This window comes from Alligator sinensis, unplaced genomic scaffold (genome assembly GCF_000455745.1).
Source record: "Alligator sinensis unplaced genomic scaffold, ASM45574v1 scaffold125_1, whole genome shotgun sequence".
NCBI lineage: Eukaryota > Metazoa > Chordata > Crocodylia > Alligatoridae > Alligator > Alligator sinensis.
This window is the reverse complement of record NW_005841893.1, coordinates 394970-417867: the sequence shown is the minus strand read 5'-3', so window position 1 is coordinate 417867 and position 22898 is coordinate 394970. Positions and strand designations below refer to the sequence as shown.

The following is a 22898-nucleotide window of genomic DNA, read 5'->3' as shown; positions in this document are numbered from 1 at the left end:
ACATACACCCAGTCTCCAGGCTGGATGCGATGTGCTGGGACATTGGCAGGTAAAGGTTGGCTTAAAGCAGCATACCTATGGAGAGATTTTAACTGAGACTAGAGACAAAATATAAGAGGTGACATTATGATACGTTAGCAAGAACTTGCAGTGGTAGATACTTCTTAAGGACATGATCACTGTACTTAGAACAATGGCTTTTTTGTTTTATTTTGTTCCTTGCTTTAGCTGATTTTACAGCACACAGACACAGATCCACTTGCTGCATTTTACTCAGAAAATGCTTAACACAGTTAAAATGATTACTTAACACGAGCAAAAGCTTAGCTATCATTCTTCCTTGTGGTCAGTGGCATTGCTAGGCCACAGGTCATGCCTTGTATTCAGCTGTAAAGCTAATACTTCTTAATAATCCAAATTATTGTTAACCTAATTATTTTATTTCAGGGTAATAACAAACATGCTCACCACACAAATATAGTACTTGCTTTTAAAAAAAAGAGAGAAAAACAGGATTCTGGGCATTATGGACCTGTCAATATAATTTCAATACCTAGAAAGATGGTGGAACATATAATCAAACAATCAATTTGTAAGTACCTTGAGGATAAAAAGGTGATAAATACTAGTCACCATAGATTTGTCAAGAATAAATCCTATCTAATCAAACTAATTTTCTTTTATGACAAGGTAATAGGTCTTGTGGGTAAGGAGTGGATGTGATATAATAACTTTAGTAAGGTTTTTCATTCTGTCTTCCACAAGATTCTTATACATAAACTAAGGAAATACTATCAAATGAAACTATTTTAAAATGGGTGCATAACTAGAGGTCTTGGGGAAGGGGTTCTCAACCTTTTTAAAGAAGTGTACCCCTTCTGCCTCAAAGTTTCAGGTCATGTACCCCTTTATATTTTTTCCTTGTTTTTAAGGGGTGGGGGGCAGGTTGGGATCCCCCACAGTGAAGGAGGCAGTGGGGCTGGGCCTGAGGCAGGGGCAGGTGCTGCACAGCCGGGGTGGAGTGCAGGATGGAGACATGAGAGCAGCTTGTCTGTTGGGGGTGGGGGGCAGCTCCTGCTGCTCCATGTACCCTGGCAGAGGCCCAGGGGGCATGTGCCCCCCAAATCTGTGCATGAGGCAGAGGCAGCTGCTGATGCAGGCTGGACTTTTCACCCCAAGAGCCGCACAACGCCATGTGCCTGCTGCCTCTGGGCGGGCAGGGGACAGACACACATACATGCAGACAGAGACATAGACACACACACGGCCCCCCCTCGCAACAGCCCCACAGACACAGACATGCACCCCCCCCCCCCCCCCACAGCAGGTAAGTGTGTGTGGGGAAGGGGCAAGATGGGGGAAAGTAAAAGGGTTGGGGGGTGCAGGAGGGAGTGGGGTAGGGGCAGGGGTGAATGGAGCTCAGGCCGGGCCATGGGGTAATGGGAACCTGGCAGCACATCCAGAGGCATAGGGGATGGGGGGAAGGGGGCTCCCACCTCTGTGTGTACCACGGTGAAGCCAAGAGGGGGCATGTGCCCCCCTGATAGGTGTGTGGGGTGAGGATGGGCTTGGCTCTGCTCTGCCTCTGTGCCTTGCTGCCACTGCTTCAAGAGCTCCACAACGCCATGTGCATCCTGCTGCTGGGTGGCTTGATGCCAGGCTGCTGCCTTCCCAGCGATGGGATGCACATGTCCATTGTGCTGTGCTCAAAGCAAGCAGCAGCAGCAAGGCACAGAGAGTGTCAATGGTGGGGTGGGCGGGAGTGTGTTTCTGTGCCCACTCCCAGGAGGAGGGCTGGGGGGGGCAAAGGCAGTGGGTTTCACAGGTGCTGCCTGGCCAGCCAGACTTTTGCTGGGGGGGTTCACACACCACCCCACATTGCCACCACCCTGTGCCAGTGCCATTGCCACCCACTGCCCCGTGCTGCCACCACTACCCCCCACCCCGTGTTGGCGCTGTGTTCCACTTTCCCATAGCTGGTCTCACGTGTGGCTCCATGGGCTTCTGATGGGCATCACACCTGGCCAATTGCACACCACCTATCAGCAGCCCACAGATCTGCACGTGCAACCAGCTGTGGGAAAGTAGCACAGGACAGTGGTGGTGGTGGTGACAGCTGCCGCGTGTGCCCCCTCCTCCCCCTGTTGGGCTGGGTGGTGCCTGTGCAGCCTCCAGAGGGGTGCTGCTGCCCTTTCCGCCCCCCGGCCCTGCTCCTGGGAGTGGGCACAGAAACACTTATCCCCTGCCATTGAGACCCTCTCTGCTCTGCAAGAAGGGGGTGGCCACAACACCTCCTCACTGTCAGCTATTGGCTGAGAGTGGGGTCTTGTGGCCAATCAGGAGAGTGAGCTGAGGTGGGGGGTTGGGAAGTGCCATGATGTGCTGTGTGGGGCCTGTGGCACCCGGCATACCTTTTCCCTGTGTAAGAGGCAAAGCATGGGAACATGATGGGTAGACTGCTGCGGTGCCCCAGGGTGTGCTCTGTACCCTATGACCTTACTAAGTACCCCTAGAGGTACACATATGTCTGGTTGATAACCCTTGTCTTAAGGCTATGTGCAAGCATTACATTTAAATCATCCTAACCCCCATTCCCTGATTTACTTACCTTTGGCTGCCTATGCCTCCTCCTGGCAAGTAGCAGTGCTTACATGCACAGGTTCCCAACTCAGGTTTAGGCAGCTCAAACTAAGTTGCCTAAACCTGAGCCAGTTGCATGAATGCTTGTTTTCACCTTTAAAAAGTAGTCATCAATGTTTCAGTGTCAGATTAGAAAGAGATATCAAGTGGGGTTCCAGAGGCTTGGATTAGGTCTATCTGTTCAATATCTTCATGAATGTCTTGGATGTTAATATTAGATATGTATGTATGGAATTTGTGGATGACACCACGCTGGATGGGGTTACAGATACCATAGAAGACAGGATTAGGATTCAAAATGATCATGATAAATTGGAAAAATGGTCTAAAATAGAGATGAAGTTCACTAAGCATAAACTGCAGAGTTCTGACGTTAGGAAAAAATAATCACAGGCACAAATACAAAATCATGAATGACTGGCTAGGTTACAATACTACAGAGGAGGATCTAGGGTTATGCTGGACCACAAGCTAAATATGAGTAAAAGTGTAATATTATTGCAAAAAATAGACACAAGTATTCTGGTTGTATTAACAGGAGTGTCATATACAAGTCACAGAGAGTGATTTTTTTTCTCTCTATTCAGCATTGCTGAGACCTCACCTGGAATACTGTGTTCATCTAGGGGAATGAACTTCATGAAAGATGTAGACAAATTTGAATTAATCTAAAGGAAGGCAATAAAAACCATTAGGTGTATAGAAAACATCACATACAAGGAAATGGTAGATTGGGATTATTTAGTAAAGAGAATAGAAGACTGAAGACAGATCTGATAACTCCTAAAATACAAAATAGGTATTATAAGGAAACAGCAGTCAGTTGTTTTCTATGACCACTGGGGACAGGACAAGAGGTAATGGGCTAACACTGCAACAATAGAAATTAAGGTTGGGTAGTAGGAAGAACTTTCTAACTCTGAGGGTGGATAGCAACTGAAATAGATTACTTGAAGAGGTTGTGGAATCTCCATCACTAGAAGTTTTTAAGTGCCAGTTAAATAAGTATACACCTGGGATGGTTTGCACAGGGATGTTCCTGTCTGGAGACTGACTGAATGACTACCTAAGGTCCCTTCCAGCCCTGACTTTCTGATTCTAAATTACAGTGTTCACAGAATAGGAGATATGTCTCCAGACTCAGTTGGTCTTTTTTATTCAGTTAGTCAAAGACAGACAAATTCCACATCTAAATCCAGGTCTTTAAAATCCTTGTGAAATACATGTATGCTGGCATGATCAATGAAAAATAAATAATTATGTTCAAAGCACTAAAGGATCAAGAAAATGCCATTTGCTAAGGATGGTGACAGACTTCACTATATGGTTGTTGGTATCACCTTAAGTCTAGATCAGTTTACCCTCCTATTCTCTCACTGGACTCTAGGGCTGCATCCACACAAGTGCACCTTGTGCTACTGCTAGTTGTCCCCAGGGAATGCATGTGCCACGTGCCCTCTGGCACACGGAAGGTTACCCTGGGTAGGGTAGAGGAGGCTGGGATTAGCACTGGGCTGGCCCCAGTAGCCTTACCTGGGGTCCTAGGGACCCTCCTGGGTCTGCAGTAGCAGTGATCCTGCCACTTGGAGCCTGGCTGGCAGCCAGAAGCGTGGCTCTAGCCATCCAGGCTTCAGTTTTGAGCAGCACATACTGCCCTGGCATGTGCCGCTTCACTTTTTTTTTTTTTTTTTTTTGGCATGGGTTCTTTTGATCCCTGGATATCCAGGGGTCAACTCCCCCCCATCCCGTATTGCTTCCTTGAAGTGTGGAGAACACCTGAATGGGGCGGTATGTGCCATTGTAGACATGTCTGTGGTGCCACATACCGCACCACTGTGCTCATCTGGACAGAGCCTAGGGGTCAGAAACTAACTGGTATTTGCTGCTGGTCTTGAATGTATGTACACACATTGGCATATTTATGTCAAAATTATATTTTGTGTTTCTTTTCAAATGATTTTGCACTCTACCCCCTACAAGTTGCTTGTTAATGCAGGAGCAGCTCCATTTAGTGGGACTTTTGTTTGAAAAGGACTGTTAAAACTGAGATTTGGATATGACCCTGTTTTAAAATTCAGGAACTGATGCAAAGTTCTCCTTCTTGTCAGATAATATTTTTCACTTAAGTTAGTTGGAGACAAGAACTGCTCATTGCCTTTCAGGATCTGTCCCACAATCCAAATGCCTTGATGGTTCCTTTTTCTTTCTTTCCAGTAATCTGAAATGGATTCAGATACATTTTATAACAGTAGTTCTCAAATTTTAGGCAACGTTTATTGTTTACCTACCTAAGAGACAACTTCCTGCATCTATTTGTGTCAAAGGACTTATTCCTAATTTATTGCAGCGTAACTGAAATAAGATTTTTAGCTGCACCATACAGATTCTGTCTGCAGTCACACAGTACCACAGTAATACGCTAATATCAGTCAGTGGGAATTCCTATTCTACAAACACTGGCTGGAGAAAATGTCATGATTTTTTAATGGCAATTCCTTTAGGTGAAAGGGGGCGGGGGGGAGGGGAGCTGGAGGGGGGAGCAATCAATGCAGTCTTTGAAAACCTTTGAGAATTCATCTGACAACATGCATGTCTGACAGTGAGCATAAAATGACAGTGATTCATATTTGAAAAACAAGGCTCACTGTGTTTCATTATTATGCTGATGGCTTATTGGCCTTGGTTTAGTATATGGTATTTTTATTATTATTATTTTCACTCCTCTTCTCCATGACAGGGATTTGGGAAACAAGTGGATGTGTCATATATTGCCAAACATTACAACATGAGCAAAAGCAAAGTTGACAACCAGTTCTACAGCGTGGAAGTAGGTGACTCGACCTTCACAGTTCTCAAACGCTACCAGAACTTAAAACCTATTGGCTCTGGGGCTCAGGGAATAGTTTGGTAAGTTTCAGCGGTTTCTTTTTCTTATTCTTTTAAATGGGATATGCCTTCTGCATTTGTTCAGTTCACTAGCAACAAGTGTCTAAATAGGAAAAATAAGAGTTAACCAGGTTAACTGGTTAACCTGGATGTAGGATGTAGCAACCTACATCCTAAATCAAAAACAGCTTAGTAGCTCCTCCAACAAAATTCTCCCACTGTTGTGAATGTAATAACGAGGTTGGTTTCTCCACATAGCAAGTAGTAACTACTGAAAAAGGAGGAAACTAATCTTATAGCAATTGACAACTAAAGCCTTATTTCCAATAGCAATGCAAATTATATCTCAAGTAGACCCTGTAATTTCCACTTTAGTGCTGCAAAAGTCACAGAGACCTGTTTAGAAACAAGTCACATCTCATAGCAATTTGCAGCTTTCAGAAAAGGAAGGCTTTCTTTTGATTTTGATCTACATGATTGATGATATTTCCTTTATTTTTAAGTGACATTTCAGAGCAGTATATGAAATGCAGATGAACGACACGAAGTAGTTGTCTTTATGTAAAGCTAATAGGATTCACTAAGCAAAAATAATCATTGCATTCAAAGACTGTGAGCTTTAGAAATGGTCCTTTTACTTTCACTGACTGATGGCTTATATTTTGAATCCCTCTGTCCAGTGTTTCTCAGAACATTGTTGTAGACAGTAAATAATTCTTCCCCTTCCCACACTATTTTATCATAACTACCCTTTTCTATCAATCTTCTCTTTCACTTCACTGTTGTGAATTTAATCTAATACTACATCACCATGCAATGGAATGGCATAGGAATTAGCTTCTTTTGACAGAAAGGCAAGTTCAGTTTCAAAGGTCAGTCAGAACAGATACAAGAAATTGGAAGTGCAATAATATGGTTAGTACCTTGCACCCTATATGAAAGACTAAGTTATTTCTAGGATCTATTTCACCACCAGTGCCCAAGCCATGTAAGTTCTGCTTCAAGACATCAAATCAACCATTTCCTTAAAGTGTTACAAATTCAAGTTTTACAACTTTGTTTAAAATCAAGTTGTGGAGAGATATTTACTTTGTAGACTAGGCACTCTGTGTTGGTTTCCAAGATCTGTCCACTTGACTATGTGGCAGCATTGTCTTCACTTTCTTATTTGGTACTGTCTGTTGCTCTGAGACCTCTTCCTGACCTCATATCAAATTTTCTTATGGCTACCCATAACTAAATTGCTGTAAAGTTCAATTATAAACAACAGAAAACAGATAAAGCTAAAGGCATCTAAATAAAATAAGTAACATCCTATGATATTTGTCTTCCATACTGAGATTTGACAAGCAAAAATTATGAGTGCCTCAAGCCAAAAAAAAAAAAAAGAAATAAAAGAAAAGAAAAGAAAAAGGCAAGCATGCAAAATAACACTGAATTTAAAGTAGAAAGTTAACACAAATGTCTGAGAAGAAATTAACGATTTGATAAGACTGTAAATGGACTGATGGAGTTTTGGGCCACACATGTAAAGGCATCACGTGATACATTATGAAAATAATTGTCCATTTCCAAGCAGAATCTTGAATGATACGATCTGTTCATTCGTGTCCTAGTTTATTAGATACATATTAAGAACCTGTTAGGAAGATAACAAGAGGAATTAGTGTGTAAGGAATGGAGGATGAAGAGATTATGATGAAAATTTGTAAGAAAAAGTCTAAATTATGTAACTTAAATAAAAGAAAACAAATGAGAGACATGTTGACAGCTATTACTATTACCAAACCCAGAAATTATTTATTTTTTGTGATCTGTCAGGTCACAGCTAAAGGCATTTATATAGCATTAAGAAAAGGGAAACATATGTTGACAACTTTCCAGTCAGTAAGATATATTAGGCTGTGGGAAGTCTCCCAAGAGAAGAGGAGAAAGGCCTGTTGCTTGAATCTTTTAAGCATAGATTGGCCAAAACATAAGAAAATGGACTTCTATACTCTTATTTGTTTCGGTGGTAGATAGGCAGATGAGGTGATCTTTTTCACTGAAATATACTTAGCTTCTGTGCCCATCTGCTAGAACAGAAAAGTGACGAGTCTTTTGGTTGCCTTGAGCATGTGGAGAAGTGCTTTGGTAGAATCTCTCTAGTAAAGCTATGTAAGAAACCAAAGCATTGGCCAATAAATAGCTTTGGAAATATTTCAGCCATTAAATATAGACAATAAAAACAATGGCACTTAAAAAAATGGGATATCCTCCATTGTCTTCTCACACTCAAGTAACAACAATGCTGTTTTTGTGTCAAGAGATGTGGAACAGCTGCTTTTCTCCCCCCTACAACCCTCCTGTTTTCTGGAAGATGATCAAACTTGACAATATGTGAATGGCAGTAAGCATCAGAAATAATTGTGACAGCTGGCTCTAATAGAGAAGATTTCTTGCCAAGCTCATCTTGTTCTTTATCTTCATCTGATAGCATTGCTGACAGTGTCTCAACATGAATAACAGGGAAAACCTATGTTAGGTTGTCTTTTAATTCCATTGGCTTAATTGTGCAGTACATTTAATTATTTGTTGGTAAAGAAAATTCAGAGATTTTAGGGACTCCTTTCTAACTTTTGTTGCCAGAAGTGCTCAGGGGGGAAGGAGAATGGAGCTATAAGAGGTCAGAAGATGATTCCTGAATCATTCTCTCTCTCTCTCTCTCATGCAGATACTGGTGTGATAGCTCAAGGGAACTTGGGAGCAGTGTGCTTAGCAGTGCTTCATGTGGCTGACTTCTTTTAAATGGAGTGGTTTAGTATCTGCTTCCACATGCAAGCAGGCATAAGGAGCCATTGTCATAAGCTACCTAGTCATGCCCTACTAGGGTTGAAGTGTGTATCTGCCATCACTTTCACTTACCATGTACTCTGAAGACTACACATTTCAATAGGCAAAAAGATACTTCAGCTTCTGGAGCAAAAGCTATCCTCATGCTCTTTGTTTATACAGCACCTGCTGGTGTGGTGGTCCTGGACTGGGACTCCTGTATGCAACTGCAGTGCAGATAATGAATACTATATTTACTTGAATATAAGATGAGGTTTCCCACTCAATGAACATAGGGGGAAAAGCCCCTCACCTTAACATTCACATACAAGGAAACTGCATTATTACATTGCATATCGATGTGCTCAGCAATAGAAACAAACTATGATAGTGTTAAAATGCAGCCAGCACTGAGCATGACTATAAAGTACATGCCCCATAGGGGGAAAACATGCTGCTGGGAACCTACCACAAGGATAGGTTTCTTTTTTCTTTTTTGGGGGCAAAAATATATATAAATTTTTGGAGGATCCCACAACTCATACATAGTTTGTACCCTTTCTAAGTAGGTGCTAAACTGCTGCTCAAAAGTGTGTTTCTGCAGTACCTGTGCTAAAACTGGCAGCAGTTTCAAAAAGGTAAAATGCATCTGGATGCATTCTGGATGAACTAACTCTGTGGGTACTATATGCAAATTGCTACAGCTATGTTTATTTCAAGGTCAGCTATGTTTTTTTCAAGGTCATTTTTTTTCAGATTTGTTCTTCACTTCCATGTGCTTAGGAAGAGAGGGATTGACAATAAGGAGGAGGAAGCAGCTGCAAAAGGAAGAAGTTGGAGGGGCAGAGGGCAAAGGGGCTACCTGACCCAACCCAGATTTATTTCCCATGCTGTAGCAATGGGAAATTAACAATTTTAATAAAACCTCCAATCATTAAAGTTATATCAAATTATAAATTATTATAAATTATATCCATTTTATACATTTTCAATATATGGAATCTAATTATTGAGGGGTCATCTTATATTTGAGTATATATGGTAACAGCAATAGTGATGTATACCACTTAGCATTAAATTTATGATGATGGCCAGGGGAGAATTTTTCCTCAGTGAGTGAGATCACCGGTGCTTCACTGGCTATACCAGGCACAGATGTTACAAATGTAAAGGGTAGAACTGGGCTTCTCAAAGGTGTGGAATGGCATAGCCCAATGGTAGAGTAGACCCCTCTATGTCTTGTTAGTTTATGCAGAAAAAAATACGTTGTGTTTACATAGTTTATTTGTTTATTTGGATAACAGAATGGGTATGTTGGCACTGTTAGGAGCTGAATGCTAGATCCACAGCAGATCTTGCAGGTAAAGTTGTTTTGGTTGGCTTATACACTAACCTGAGGTGAAATATCATATCTGAAATGAAAGCCTACATCCTCAGCTGGTGTAAACAGAGGTTCACTGAAGTCCAGCAGCAGACCTGGCCCAGGGACTGCACCAACTTTCCTGGGAAAGAGAAGATCAAACACACATTTCAGAAGAAAAAGATTGAATTATACTTTTACTCTGTGTAACCATTGACTTCAGAGAAGTATTAAAACTAATAGACAGTTAAAGACAAAAACAAGGGAGGGGAGAGGTTGGAAGAAGGAAAAGGGGAAAAACAGAATTTGATATAGCTACCGAAAGGGATGTTAAAAGCATGGACTGATTTATGGACAACTTTGTGCTAGGATAGGAAATCTCACAGCATCAACTGTCTTAGGCCTAGTAAGAACTGAAATATTTTTTCCTTGTATTCTAGGAATGGTGGTAATAATTCCATCAGGAGTATTTTTACCTGTCAATAGGCACTGAACAAAGGTCACCAAGCTGAATTAAGTTCCAGTTAAATAACTCCATAGAACTAAGTTCTGTACATTTGTATGGTAAAAATTCTATTGACTTTCACTGTGAGTTTAGCCCATTCTGCTTACCTACGAGTATCATATTAGAATTGCTTATGTAGGGCTATCCATCTGGTGGCCCAGAGGCCACAAGCAGCATGCAATCAGTTAATGTGCCACCCGCAATCCTTGACAGTTGCCTTTCCCACTGCCCTACAGTGGGGGGAGGGCCTGAAGGTCTGCATGCTGCCACTGCAGTGGGGTAGAAGGGAAGAGGCAGCCTGTGCAGCATGGGAGAACCTGGGGGAACTGACCCCTGCAGTGTGCAGCCCCTGGGCATGCCAAAGCTGGACATGTCCTATGACCTATGCTTATATTACTGTGTGCTGGTGCCTCAGAAGAAGGTCCATTTCAGAAGTGATTGAAACACTTCCTCTAGGACATTCTGAGGTGATTTGGATAATAGGCACAACACACACTGAAACCAGGGCCATATTGCACATGACACTTCGGACATATCAACTGCACTTAATGCATTCAAGCAGTACCACTCATGCTAAGTATGATCATATTGTAACAAAATTACAGCTTTTCATGGAAGGAGTATCTCCAGAGCATATTAAGCTATTGTCAGACTGCTCCATGAAGATAATATAAGTTCAAGATTCAGCCCCAGCACCTCACTAGAGCTGGTTCAAGACTGCCAGTGACAGAGATACAGCTTGACTGGCACCTTCTCCTGGACTCAGCTCCCCATGCCTACCTCTGCCTACTTACAGCATCAGAGATCTGTCTTGTCCTAGCATGCCAGGGGCAGACACTCCCAAGCTAGGCAGCGCTGGGCATATGGTGAGGAGGGTGCAGACTCCAGATGTGGGGGTTACACATCCTCATGGGCAGACATGTGAGCTACAGTGCCTGGTTCTGGAGTCTGTCATGGTAGGGGTGCACAGCCAGCTCCAGCCCTGTCCAGAGCGAGCTGAGATTGTAGTAAGCATTACTGTGCAACTGCTCAGAATATGTTCTAACTATTTACAGGGCACAGTAATGCATGATATGATCTAAATAAAACATCTGCTAAGTGTCTTGTGTGACGAGTCCCTAAAAGAACTCATTTTCAACAAATCCCTGAAGTTTCTCAGTGTGTGTTCCAAATCACAGCTTCCCTCCTATCTGCAGTGAATTCTTAGAATTCCTTTAGGCACTGCAGAATGGTTCTATTTGAAAATGGATCCCTATTCTAAGAAAACAATGTTTAAAATCTTGTCAGGTTTCAGCTATTTCTGTTTGTTTGGAATACTGAACTTCAGTAAACACATGGCAAAACTTGAGCCTGGCCGATTCATCCACACAGCAAGGTTTTTTCTCCAGCTATGAGTCATTGTCACACTGAAAAGTTACCTCTCTTTAGACTTTGTACTGAGTCATTATTCTGAATAACTAAGATTTAATTGCACATTTACATTTAGCTGTTAACCAGAGGAAATTATGATTATCCTCTGATCTAGATCTGAAACAGCACACTTTGACTTTTTGTTCTGATATCTTTACAATCAGTTTTTTTCAGAGACAAATATCAAATTTCATAAATGGATTTGGATTCTGAATTACTGTAAGGAGAAACCTGATGTATTGAGCACCTGCAGCTGCCAGTGACTTGCTTAACAAGTTGCAAGTATTTGGTCTTGAACCTAGAAGCAATAGTGTAAGGATGGGTGGGCCAGTGGAGCAGAAACCCCAGACAGTGCCTAAGGGTCGCACCAGAATGGAGTAGAGATCTTTCACTCTCATCCCCTGACTCCCTCTTCCTACAACCTTCTGGCTTCAGCTCTAGTAGTGGTGCAGGAGCATATGCAAGTGAGTAAAGGACATCCTGAAAAATGTACTTCTGTCAAATGTGTTAGCAAATTTGACCATTACTTTGGGGTGTGCTCATTTATTAGGGATAGTTTCTAGGGTTTTGGTGATTCTGTCAATGTGCTGCTTGTGTTAGTATACGGAGATGTATTTCTCCCTTCTGCAAGCCCTCACCCCCAGTGGAGCTATCTTGCAGGACTCAATCTCAATGGGACTGGGTTCCTCCAGTTACCAAATCAGTCATACACACAAACACACACAAATTAACATGACACGCCTGACCTGGCCGGGCTGATCAGCATGGACAGGCTGACACCCTCATATGCCAAGAATCAGTTCATCAGAGCAACAATAAACTGCAGTCAGACACAAGCACACAGGTAAACAGAATCCCTCTGAATCTGGCTGGGTGTCCAGCTGACACCCTCATGGGCCAGCATTCAGTTCATAAGGGCACGTCTGAGTCAAACTGGGTCAATCAGCCTGTACAAGCTGATCCCCTTATGTGTTTCAAACTCAGCACGTCCCAATCTTTGGCCTCTTGATGAGCAGACCCCACAATAATTTTGGGCTTCACAGGGATCTTTAGCTTAGGTAAAAGAAGCGTTGCTGCAGAGCACGGGAGGAAAAAGAAGCAGAGAAGGAAAAATATACCCAATTACTACCAGTTTGACTATAAAAGTTATTTATTGCTAAGCATATGAAATATATAATAGTACTAGTAGTAATAGACATGCAAAAGAAAAACAAACACAAACAATGACAATACTACCCTGGTTTCACTAAGTATTTGGGGAAACTTAGCTCAAGCTTAACCCAGCGTGCGTCTGGGGGTGGGAAAAGTCCTTAGTAAATGGGTTGATTAACATTTGAAGCACAGATTCCCCATCATGCAGTGCTCCCCTGCTTCTCTGGTCCCAGAATTCACTGCAGTCTCTGCTTCAGGCTTTCTGTTCTCCATCTCTCATGTAAATGAATGGTCATCTGGTTCCATCTCGGATGTAAATGAGACCTAGGGCAGTTGTTCACTCTTGTCACCCTTATCTGGAGAGTTTTAGGTGTGTCTCTCACTGCATCTTAATCAGTTTCGTTTAGGTAGAGGAGGGGAGGGGGGGAATGAATCCTTTGTGAGTCAGACAGACTGCATCCTGTGCCAGGGTTACCCAAGAACACAGAGCTGAGACGTAACAATTGGCAGTGTACCGTAGCATAGGAGGAGCAGCTGACATTTGCTGCTGCTCTGAGGAGGTGTCACCCCATTTTGTGTTGCCAAGCAGGAGGGTTTTTTTCTCATTCAACATGGCAAAAAAAATGATGTGACATCTCCTCTCAGCAGCTGAGAACTCCAGTGCCACTGCCCACTGCCAGAGCCTCTTGAGCAAGAGCCCTGTAAAGAAGTTACAAAAGGAGGGAGAAGGGCGAAGGGTGTTTGCTCTGTGTTCAGTCCTGGCAAGTTACATCTGTACTGGAAGGAAATGCTAGTGGTAAAATCTTGATTGGTCTGGGCAAAATAATTCTATTTTCTAAGGATGTCTACATGTTGCCGTGTGGCAAAGTTGCGATGTACTTTCTTTTGGAAGTACTACACCATGTCTGTGGTGCATGGGTAAATTTTGCTGCTCTGTAGCAGCACACTATACCTAGGGAGCATGCTACTACAGCAATGTAGTTGGTGATCGTGTGTATTCACACGTGATTGCTACATTGTCATAGTGCACTAAATGGTGACATAGCACATTGCTACATCACCATAGGACAATGTGTAGACATGCCCTAAGATGAGTGGGGGCAGATAAATATTAATTTTCTAAATTTTTTAGGGGCCCTGCGGGCCAGATAGAATAACCTGGTGGGACACATCTGGCTTGCAGGCTACATTTTGCCCACCTCCGCCCTAAGATGATAGTATTCCATCCTCTCCCCTGGTAGGACTGTAAAGGCAGTTTTCTTAGCCTTTACGGTTCAAGGAGAAAATGTCTGAACAGGCTAGATGAATTTAAGGGAGCTGCATCCACCCTATTTAAATGGAGGAGGGGTTTACCACAGTATAATACTCCTGAGTTAAGTGGAAGAGACAGGAAGGTATAAAATGGGCTTAAAAGTATTTTGAAATATAAAGGACTGCATTCATCTCCTATTTTGATCCCTGAAATGTCTTCTATTTATTGATACCTTGACAGAGGAAGAAAAACCAGAAAGAATAACATACCTAGCCATAATGCATGGAGACACCTGAGACGAGATAAAGTCCTGTTTTTTAATGAAATAAGGACCGAAATATAACGTTTGAGCAAGAGTTATTTGCTAGAATCTTTCTTTTCTTTTCTTTTTTTTTGCTTCAAGCTTAAAGCAGTAATAAAAAAATGAGCTTTCATGTAATTACTTGACAAAAATTATTCCTCACATTTGTATAACATCCCCTTGTCAGCCCTAGAGCTACTGGTAGATGTTTACCTGTATTCTACTGGTAGAATTAAATTTGCCACATATTTTATGTTGATTTTCCCATGTTTCATATCCCTTTACCAGTACAAAGAAATCTAAGAGATAATTTTGTAAGCATGCTGAGAGGTAATAAAATAAAGGCAATCTTCGACTTACGACTTTTTGAGTTATGATGAACAGCACTTGCAACCTTTATAAATTTACACTCTGTTTTGAGGTTCTGATGTGGGTTTTGACTTTACAATGCTTGACACAGCTGTCCCCAGCTGGTAAGTCCATTGTGGGTGGGGGGGGGAAGGGAAGGGAAGGGGAATGGGGGAATCAACATCCCTACAGTGAAGGAGGGGGAGGGGCTGGGACAGGGGCTGGCTGGGGCAAGCACTGCCCAGCCAGCAGGGGCCGGCACAGGGAGGGGAGGCGATGGCTTCTGCCGCTGCGTATCGCTGGTCCAGGAGGACAGGGAGAGGGCATGTGCCCCTGGATCTGCGTGGGGTGGGTGGGGCCAGGGCTAAGCCAGGCTGCACTTTGGGCAGGCAGTGGAAGGTGCTGGGAATGCAATCCCCCCCTGCCGCTCATCCAGCTGGGGCAGGGCGGGAGCTGGACAGAGCCACTGCACTGCCTCCGAACAAGGACATGCAGCAGTGGGAGCCACCCCAGCTTCCCCAGCCTCCCTGCTCTTATCAGACAAACTGCAGCTTCATCCCATGCCCCCACGGTCCCAGCTGGGTGAGCGGTGGCAGTGGCAAGCCTGGGGCTGGGGCTGTACTGGGCTGTGCTCTGTGTAGGCAGAAGGGATTATGGGAGGGCTACAGCAAATTTGAGGGTGGCTGCAGCCCCCTCATAGTCCCTTCACTGCCACCCACCCTGCTTCAATCCGGGGGAATACATCCCCCTATGCCCTGCTGCTGCTGCCGCTCCCGCTCGTCCCACTGGGGTGAGGGCAAATGCAGAATGAAGCCATGTCTCATCTAGGAGCTGTGGGGAGGCTGGCGGCAACTCCTACTACTGTGTGCTGCTTGTCCAGAGGCAGCGCAGTTGCTCTGTCCAGTGCTTGCCGCACCCTGGCAAGGCGAGCAGCAGGAGGGCATAGTTCTCACTCCCAGTGCCTCCCCCCACCCACCCGGAGCACAGCCCAGCACAGCCCTGGCCCCACCCACCCTGCACAGATCCAGGACTGGCGGTAGGAGCAGCAATGAGAGTCACCAGATGAGCCACCAGACAAGCAGCTCCCAGACCTGCAGTGTGCCCTGCCCTGCCCTGCCCTGGCTGAGCAGAGTTTGCTCCATCCCCAGTCCCTGCCTCACTGCAGGGGTGTTGATCTTCCCCCCACCCACACACCTCTTCCCTCCCCACCACAATAACAGATTTACCAGCTGGGCGCAGCTGTATTGAGCATCATAAAGGACCCAATCCCCCATTCATAACATTGTACCTATAGGAAAATTGGTTCCTAGTTACAATGTTTCGATTTAAGACACAGTTTTCAGGAACCAATTGTGTCATAAGTCTGAGGACTGTCAGTATGCCAAAACCCTCTTTGGGGATTGGGGGGGGGGGGTTCTGATCTCATTTCTAGCAAGCTCTGCAATGCTCATGTTCTGTCTGTGAGTCTCCATCTCTCACTAACAAATGTATAATCTCCAATGATTGTCATAGCTGCTGTAGACATAATCCAGTCCCTATTTTCCCCTGAGGCTTTGTCAAAACAAACAATTTAACTGAAAGGGTTTAGAAATTATATTCCTGTGGCCCCCTTTTTGTATACTTATGTCAGATTGAGTGCCCTATATTTATTTGGTCTACATTGATTCCTTACATAGATTTCTATGTACCCTCTGGAGTTCTAGCAACTGAATTAAATCATGTTTCCCAAAGAGTTAATTCTACATACAACTCTTTTATGTAGACAAAGCCCAACTGTCTCCAGCCTCCCTTTGGCAATCTCTACAGCGCCCTATTCTTCCATTGGCTCTTTCTCATTCTCCCTATCTGGTCATTGGAACAATTTTTAACCTCTTCTAACCGACAGTTTAGTTTTTCTCATTTCTAAAGTTCTTTTTGCTGAACTTCGTAGTTGAGTATCAGGCCAGTTTAGGTCCAACTACCTTAAATTATGTTAACATTTTGACTATTGGCAATAAATTTCAATGATAAATTCATTCAACCTACACTTGTCCATACACCTTAGAATGTGAAATACTGCCCTGTTGCAATCAATAGTTTTGACATTGATTAGAATGAATTCAGGATTTTACCCTTCAAAGATGCCCTTCTCTCAGAGATGCGCTTACCTCTCAGTACTTTTTCAGGCATTAACAACCATGGCTTTTGCAGCACTCTATGCCTTCTTAGTGAAATGGTCACTAGTCAGGGTCTGTGACAGTCCCAAATACTGCTGGTTTGGGCAAGCAGGCTACATAGCTCCAAGTGTGGGGGAGCATGTTCCCACCAGCCAATCAGAGTGCAAATAAAGAATTATGGATAGACAGACAGACTTAGGTTTCTTTAATATTAGAATTCTACAAGCTGCTTTTTCTGGTTAGAAAGCTACTGCCTTATCTGAACACAAGAGCGTTCCTACTAGAGTAAATTAGTGTCTGTTATCATGCATAAGCAGAGATAGGCAGGGATAGGAGAAACAGGTAAGTAGACAAATAGTAAGACAAGCAAACAGTTGAATGAGAAATAGGAAAATAAATAATAGCAAGTCATTGAAGAAGCGTGGCTTATGTCATTTGAATTTCATTATCAGCTGGCATTATTATTATTATTTATTATCTAATATTTTTGTGGCTCAGGTTTACATAAAACGTTCCAAAAACAAAGTCTTTCCCCCTCAAAGACTCCCTCCTTCAACAAAGAGAAAATAATAGTCCAAGGACAGCAGTGGCAGGATGAGGGTTATGACAAGTGAATAAAATGTTAAAACAAAAAGTTAGGTATGAAATTTGAGAGGTTAATATAAAGTGAATATAAAATTAGGGTTGGAAGGGAACTCAGAAGGTCATCTAGTCCAACCATCTACTTAAAGCAGGACAATCCCCAGCTTCACACCAACCTCTAAGGAAGGAGATTCCATTCTCTCGGTAACCTGTTCCAGTGCTTTAAAGTGGAACTTAGGAAAGGTTTTCCTAATATGTAGCCTAAACTTCCTTTGCTGCAACTTGAGACCATTGCTCCCTGTTCTGTCATCTGCCACCACTGAGTACAGTCTAGCTCCATCCTCTTTGGAACCACCTTTCAGGTAGTTGAAGGCTGCTATTAAATCCCCTCCCAGTCTTCTCCAGATTAAATAAACCCAGTTCCCTCAGCCTCTTCTCATAAATCATGTGCCCCAGGTGCCGCACCATTTTGGTTGCCCTCTGCTGGACTCTGTCCAAATTGTCCACATCCTTTCTTTAGTGGCGGGCCCAAAACTGTACATAGTACTCCAGATCTGGCCTCACCAGCGCTGAATAGAGAGGAATAATAACTTCCCTTGTCCTGCTGGCAACATTCCTACTAATGCAGCCCAGTATACCATTAGCCTTCTTCTCAACAAGGCTCACCCTTGGCTCATGTTCAGTTTATTGTCCACTGTAACCCCCAGGTCCTTTTCTGCAAAGCTGCTGCTTAGCCAGTCAGTCTGCAGCCTGTGCATGGAATTGTTCCATCTTAAGTGCAAGAATTTGCTCTTCTTCTTATTGATTCTAATATTTGTTCTGGTCCAATCCTCTAATTGTTCTAGGTTTCTCTTAATCCTAGTCCTAGCCTCCAGCATAACTACTACTCCCCACATCTTGGTGTTATCTGCAAACGTGCTGAGGGTGCACTCCATCCCATCTTCCAAGCCATTGATGAAGACATTGAACAAAACTGGCTGACACCTGGAGCACCCCACATGATGCAAGCTGCTGACTAGACATTGAGCCATTTATTACCATCCTTTCAGCCCACTGATCCAGTCAGTTTTCTATCCACTTTACAGTCCCTTTGTTTAACCCATACTTCCTTAGCTTGCCTTCAAGAATGTTGTGGGAGACGGTATCAAAAGTCTTGCTAAAGTCAAGGTATATCATGTCCCTACTCTCCCTTCATCCACAGAGCTAGTCATCTCATCGTAGAAGGCAGTCAGGTTGTTCAGACATGACTTGTCCTTGGTGAATCCGTGCTGACTGTTCCTAATCACCTTCTCCTCCAAGTGCTTAGAAATGGACTCCTTGAGGACCTGCTTCATGATTTTTCCAGCAACTGAGTTGAGGCTGGTCAGTTTGTAATTCCCTAGAATCTCCTTCTTACCTTTCTTAAATTCTATGTATGGAAAATTTATAAATTTGTTATAATTTTCCAAGTATACAATCTAATTTTGGAGGTTTGCCATGAATTTGTCCTCTTTCCACTGCTATAGCAGAGGAAATAAACCTGTGGTGTCAGGTGGCCCCATTTCCCTCTGCCCCCCCCCTTCATCCTGCAGCCACTTCCCCCTTCCTTACTGTCACTCCCTGAGCACATAGAAGTGAGGAGCAAATTTGAAAACACTGACTGAAATAAACATGTTTGTAGTCATTTGCATATAGGTAAAATACTATGGGTACTCACAGATTTAGCTCATCTAAAGTTAATGCATCTTAATTTCATGAAACTATTGCAAGTTTTAATACAGGCACTCCATAAACACACTTTTAAACAGCATTTTCATACCTACTTATATATAGTACAAACCTAGCATGATATTAACCCAAAAACAAAAGTCTTAGAATTTACCATATAATTCATTGAGCCCCCACCAGAGTCAACAGTGCTTCAAGCCATGGTGACCCAGGAGCTCAGCTCTTCTTAGTATGTGTGTGTTCTGCAGATATCTCCCACAAAGGATCCATGTGCTAGTAAGCCCCCACTTATGACTGGAACTGGGTGTTCTTGTCACGAGTCCTAGGATCCTCCAAAATTTTATATGCAGGGAAGTCATAAGGCAACCAGGTCAAGTTCTACCTCATGGAGGGCAGGGCCACATTAATCATATACAAAAGGCTGAGAGAGGGGGCAACAGGGATTCTGGGTGAATGTTTGGGGCCTTTTTGGTGATGTTTGTCAGATATTTAAGACTGGTGAAGAAACAAGAATCATTGGAAATAGAAAAGAAAGGCACAGTTCAGCTGTGGGAGTGAAGAGGAAGTCAAAATGCATGCCATGTAGTAGCTCCTCATGACTTGAAAAGGAGTCAGCACTAAGGGGAACAAGTGCAATGGACACTACCATATGTTTTATTTAGCTGGGCTATGGTGGCTTATCCTTGCAGAGGAAATACCCTGACCACTAAGGTGGTTTTCCCTAGTTGCAGGGGAAAACCACTTCCTTGGCAGGGAGTAGTACCCTGACTGAGGTATTGCATAATTAGTGTTCCACTTTCACTTCCAGTTGGCAAATCTCAGCCAAATTTATGAAAATGGGAGACTCCTTCCTGGCTTGCTCCTGTAGCTATAGGGTTGAGGGCAAGTGAAACTCAGGGGCATCTGAATCCCAAGCCTCCAGGCTTGGGCCTGCATGTAGGATGCCTGCCAAAGGGTTTGGAAGCATCTGAAGCCCCAGGTGGGGATGGAGAATGCTTGCCAGTAGCAGGACTATATATGGTTCTTGAGTGACTCATGGATTTGGAATTGATTCGGTTGATTTGACTTGGAACATGAAGCTCGAAACAATGGCAATGGTGGCAAGTAAGCCTGAGGTGAAAAAAGGGTTGAAGAGAAGAAATGAATATCTGAGACAGATGGAGAGTTGACAAAGGCAAAGAAGAAAGGAAGAAAGAAGGTGACAGCAGGAGCAATGGTAGTCAGCAGCAACAAGAATGATGATGCTGGAAGGAAGAAAGGAGTAGAAGAGAGTGGGAGACTGAGCGGGAGTAGCAGGAGAAGGTACACTGGGTGAGAAGCAGAGGATAGCAGGAGCACAATGGCAGGCTGGCCCACTGAGAGTGGTATGGTGGGAAAACATGAAAGAGTCACTGAGAAAGGCTAGAGAGGAGTGGAGGCTGCAGATAAAGGCAACTTTAGCTGGTGACGGGAGGCAGATGGGATCAATGATGAGCAGATAGGATTGAGATTTTGGAGGTGCAAGCAGAGCATCTTACCAGCCTGATTGCTTTCTTGAACTAAAAGACTTGGAAATTGACTTACTGGGATGGAGAAAGATATGAGAATTTTTGGAAGAAATATGCAGAGAGGTGTGGGAGGGAGGAATTGAGAGGGATAAAGTTCATAGCAGGGGAAAAGTCAAGAGTGCCTGGAGTCTCTAAAATGCACTGTTTGTAAGGGAGAGGGACACTTGTATCATAGATACCCCAAAACCTTTGCAAGTATAGTCAGACCCACTGAGGACCAGCAAAACCCAGAGAAGAGTGGAGGAGAGGAGGTGTTGGACACTGAGGTAGAAATGGTGGAAGAAACTCTGCAGGAAGGAGGAAACTTAGAATAAGGGGGTGCAAAATTTCTGTGATTGAGGCAGTGCAGGAGGAGATAAGAGATGGAATGGAAGAGGTGTGAACAGCAAATAGCTCAGACATGATGGTGGGGGAAGGGGAAGAAAAAAGACACCCTATAGACAACAGAAGTAGAGATGGTGCAAGAGAAAGAACCAGAAAGACAGGCTACTGAAAGAAAGAAAATGCAGGTGCCAAAGATCAGTAAGAAAAACATGATAATGAGGGAGGTGACTTGGAGGAGCAGCCAGAGAAAAGTTTCCTGCCACTATTGCCTCTGGGTTCCAAACCAGAGTGGAGACCAGAAGGCGGGAAGTAGAAGGAAGACAGGAATATGCAAGCCTTCCTAGATGTGAAAGTGATCAGATAACTTGCAAAGGCTACAGGAATGCAGGTGAGGGAGGGGGAGGAGGCAACCATCCCAAGCAGTAGCACAGACTAACCTTAAAGGAATAGACATACTCATGTAACAGCTGCAAAGGCGTGTTTGGTTGCAAGCTGAGTGGGTGAGCTGTGCCTAGAACTTTGCAAGAAAGGCAGCAAAAAGTTTGCAGAGGATGCAAGAATTTTCCAGAGGGTATGCTGTGCACAATGCATACTTTTTACTGGAGGATTTGAACTGTAACTAGAGCCCCCATTGCAAACCCTAGGGTCTGATTGGCTCCTATGGAGCCATAAAAGCTGAGGGAGGGAAAATCAGCTGGAGAGAAAAGCAGCAGAAGACCTATACCAGCCTGGAGAGAGGAGTAGAGACTCAGCCCCTCATTCCCCACAGGCAGAGGGAATGGAGTTGAGGCTTGCTGCAGAGCAGATTTCAGGACAGAGTCATCCCAGGAGAAGCTGATTCCCCACCCAGGGTCAGAGCTATGCAATCAGGGACATGGGTACCCAGGGAAAGGGTAGGGGGGGGTTGGTAAGCTAGCTGGAAGGAGGTCAGGGACCTGCAGAGGGAGGTCCTCTGTTTGGGCTGGAAAGGCTTGTACTGCAGGGACAGAGGCCTGCAGAGGGAATCTGCTGCCTGCATGTGGAGGTGCTGGGAGACAGAGAGAGCCCAGAGAGGGAGTGGGCTCTGAGAATCCCAAATCTGCATGGGTGTGTGAGGGGACACTTAACCCCTAGTGCAGGGGGTTGGCAACCTATGATATGCGTGCTGAAGATGGCATGCAACATGATTTTGATTGGCATGCAGACTGCCTCCAGCCCCTCAGGGCAGGAAGAGCCGTGCGCAGACCGACATGCAGATCCAGGAGCATGCGGCTAGCCCCAGCCCAGGAAGAGCCTTGTACCACCGTCGACCCCAGCTCCATGTTGGCCCCAACTTGGTAAGAGCCCGGCACTGCCTCCGGCCCCAGCCCTGCTCAGGCACCAGCCCCAGCCTGGCACCACCGCTGGCCCCAGCCCCATCCCAGCTGCAGTTGAGCACTGCTGATGGCCTCAGCCCTGTGTGGGCCCTGGCCCTGTCCTGGTGCTGCCACTGGCCCCAGCCCTGCGTGGGCCCTGGCCCTGTCCTGGTGCTGCCACTGGCCCCAGCCCTAGCCGGGCCCCAGCCCCAGTCTGGCACCACCATCGGCCCCAGCCCCAGCCCAGCCACAGTTGGGTGCCACCACCAGCCTCAGCCCTGCGCAGGCCACAGCCTCAGCCCAGTGTTGCCACCAGCCCTGGCCTCATCCCAGCACTGCCAACATCCCCAGCTGCAGTCAGGCACCACCACTAGCCTCAGCCCTGCTTGGACCCTGGCCCCATTTTGGCACTGGGCTTGGACTGGGGCTGGGGCCAGGGCCAGGGCCATCGGCAGTGCTGGGATGGGGCTGGGGCCTGCACAGGACTGGGGCTGGCAGTGGCACCTGACTGCAGCTGGGGCCATTGGTGGTGCTGGGATGGGGCTGGGGCCTGTGCAGGGCCAGGGCTGGCAGTGGCACTGGG

The 22898-nt window shown here is 44.7% G+C and overlaps 1 protein-coding gene across 5 annotated transcripts in view; it reads left to right on the top strand.

Moving 5' to 3' along the window:
* Positions 1-22898, top strand: part of LOC102374542 (mitogen-activated protein kinase 10) — a 258167-nt gene that overhangs the window by 67821 nt on the left and 167448 nt on the right. For all 5 annotated transcript variants that reach the window (XM_025197293.1, XM_025197290.1, XM_025197289.1 and 2 more), the window contains exon 3: positions 5378-5547. In XM_025197293.1, coding sequence (XP_025053078.1) covers positions 5378-5547 — 170 coding nt within the window. The remainder of the gene's footprint in view (positions 1-5377; positions 5548-22898) is intronic.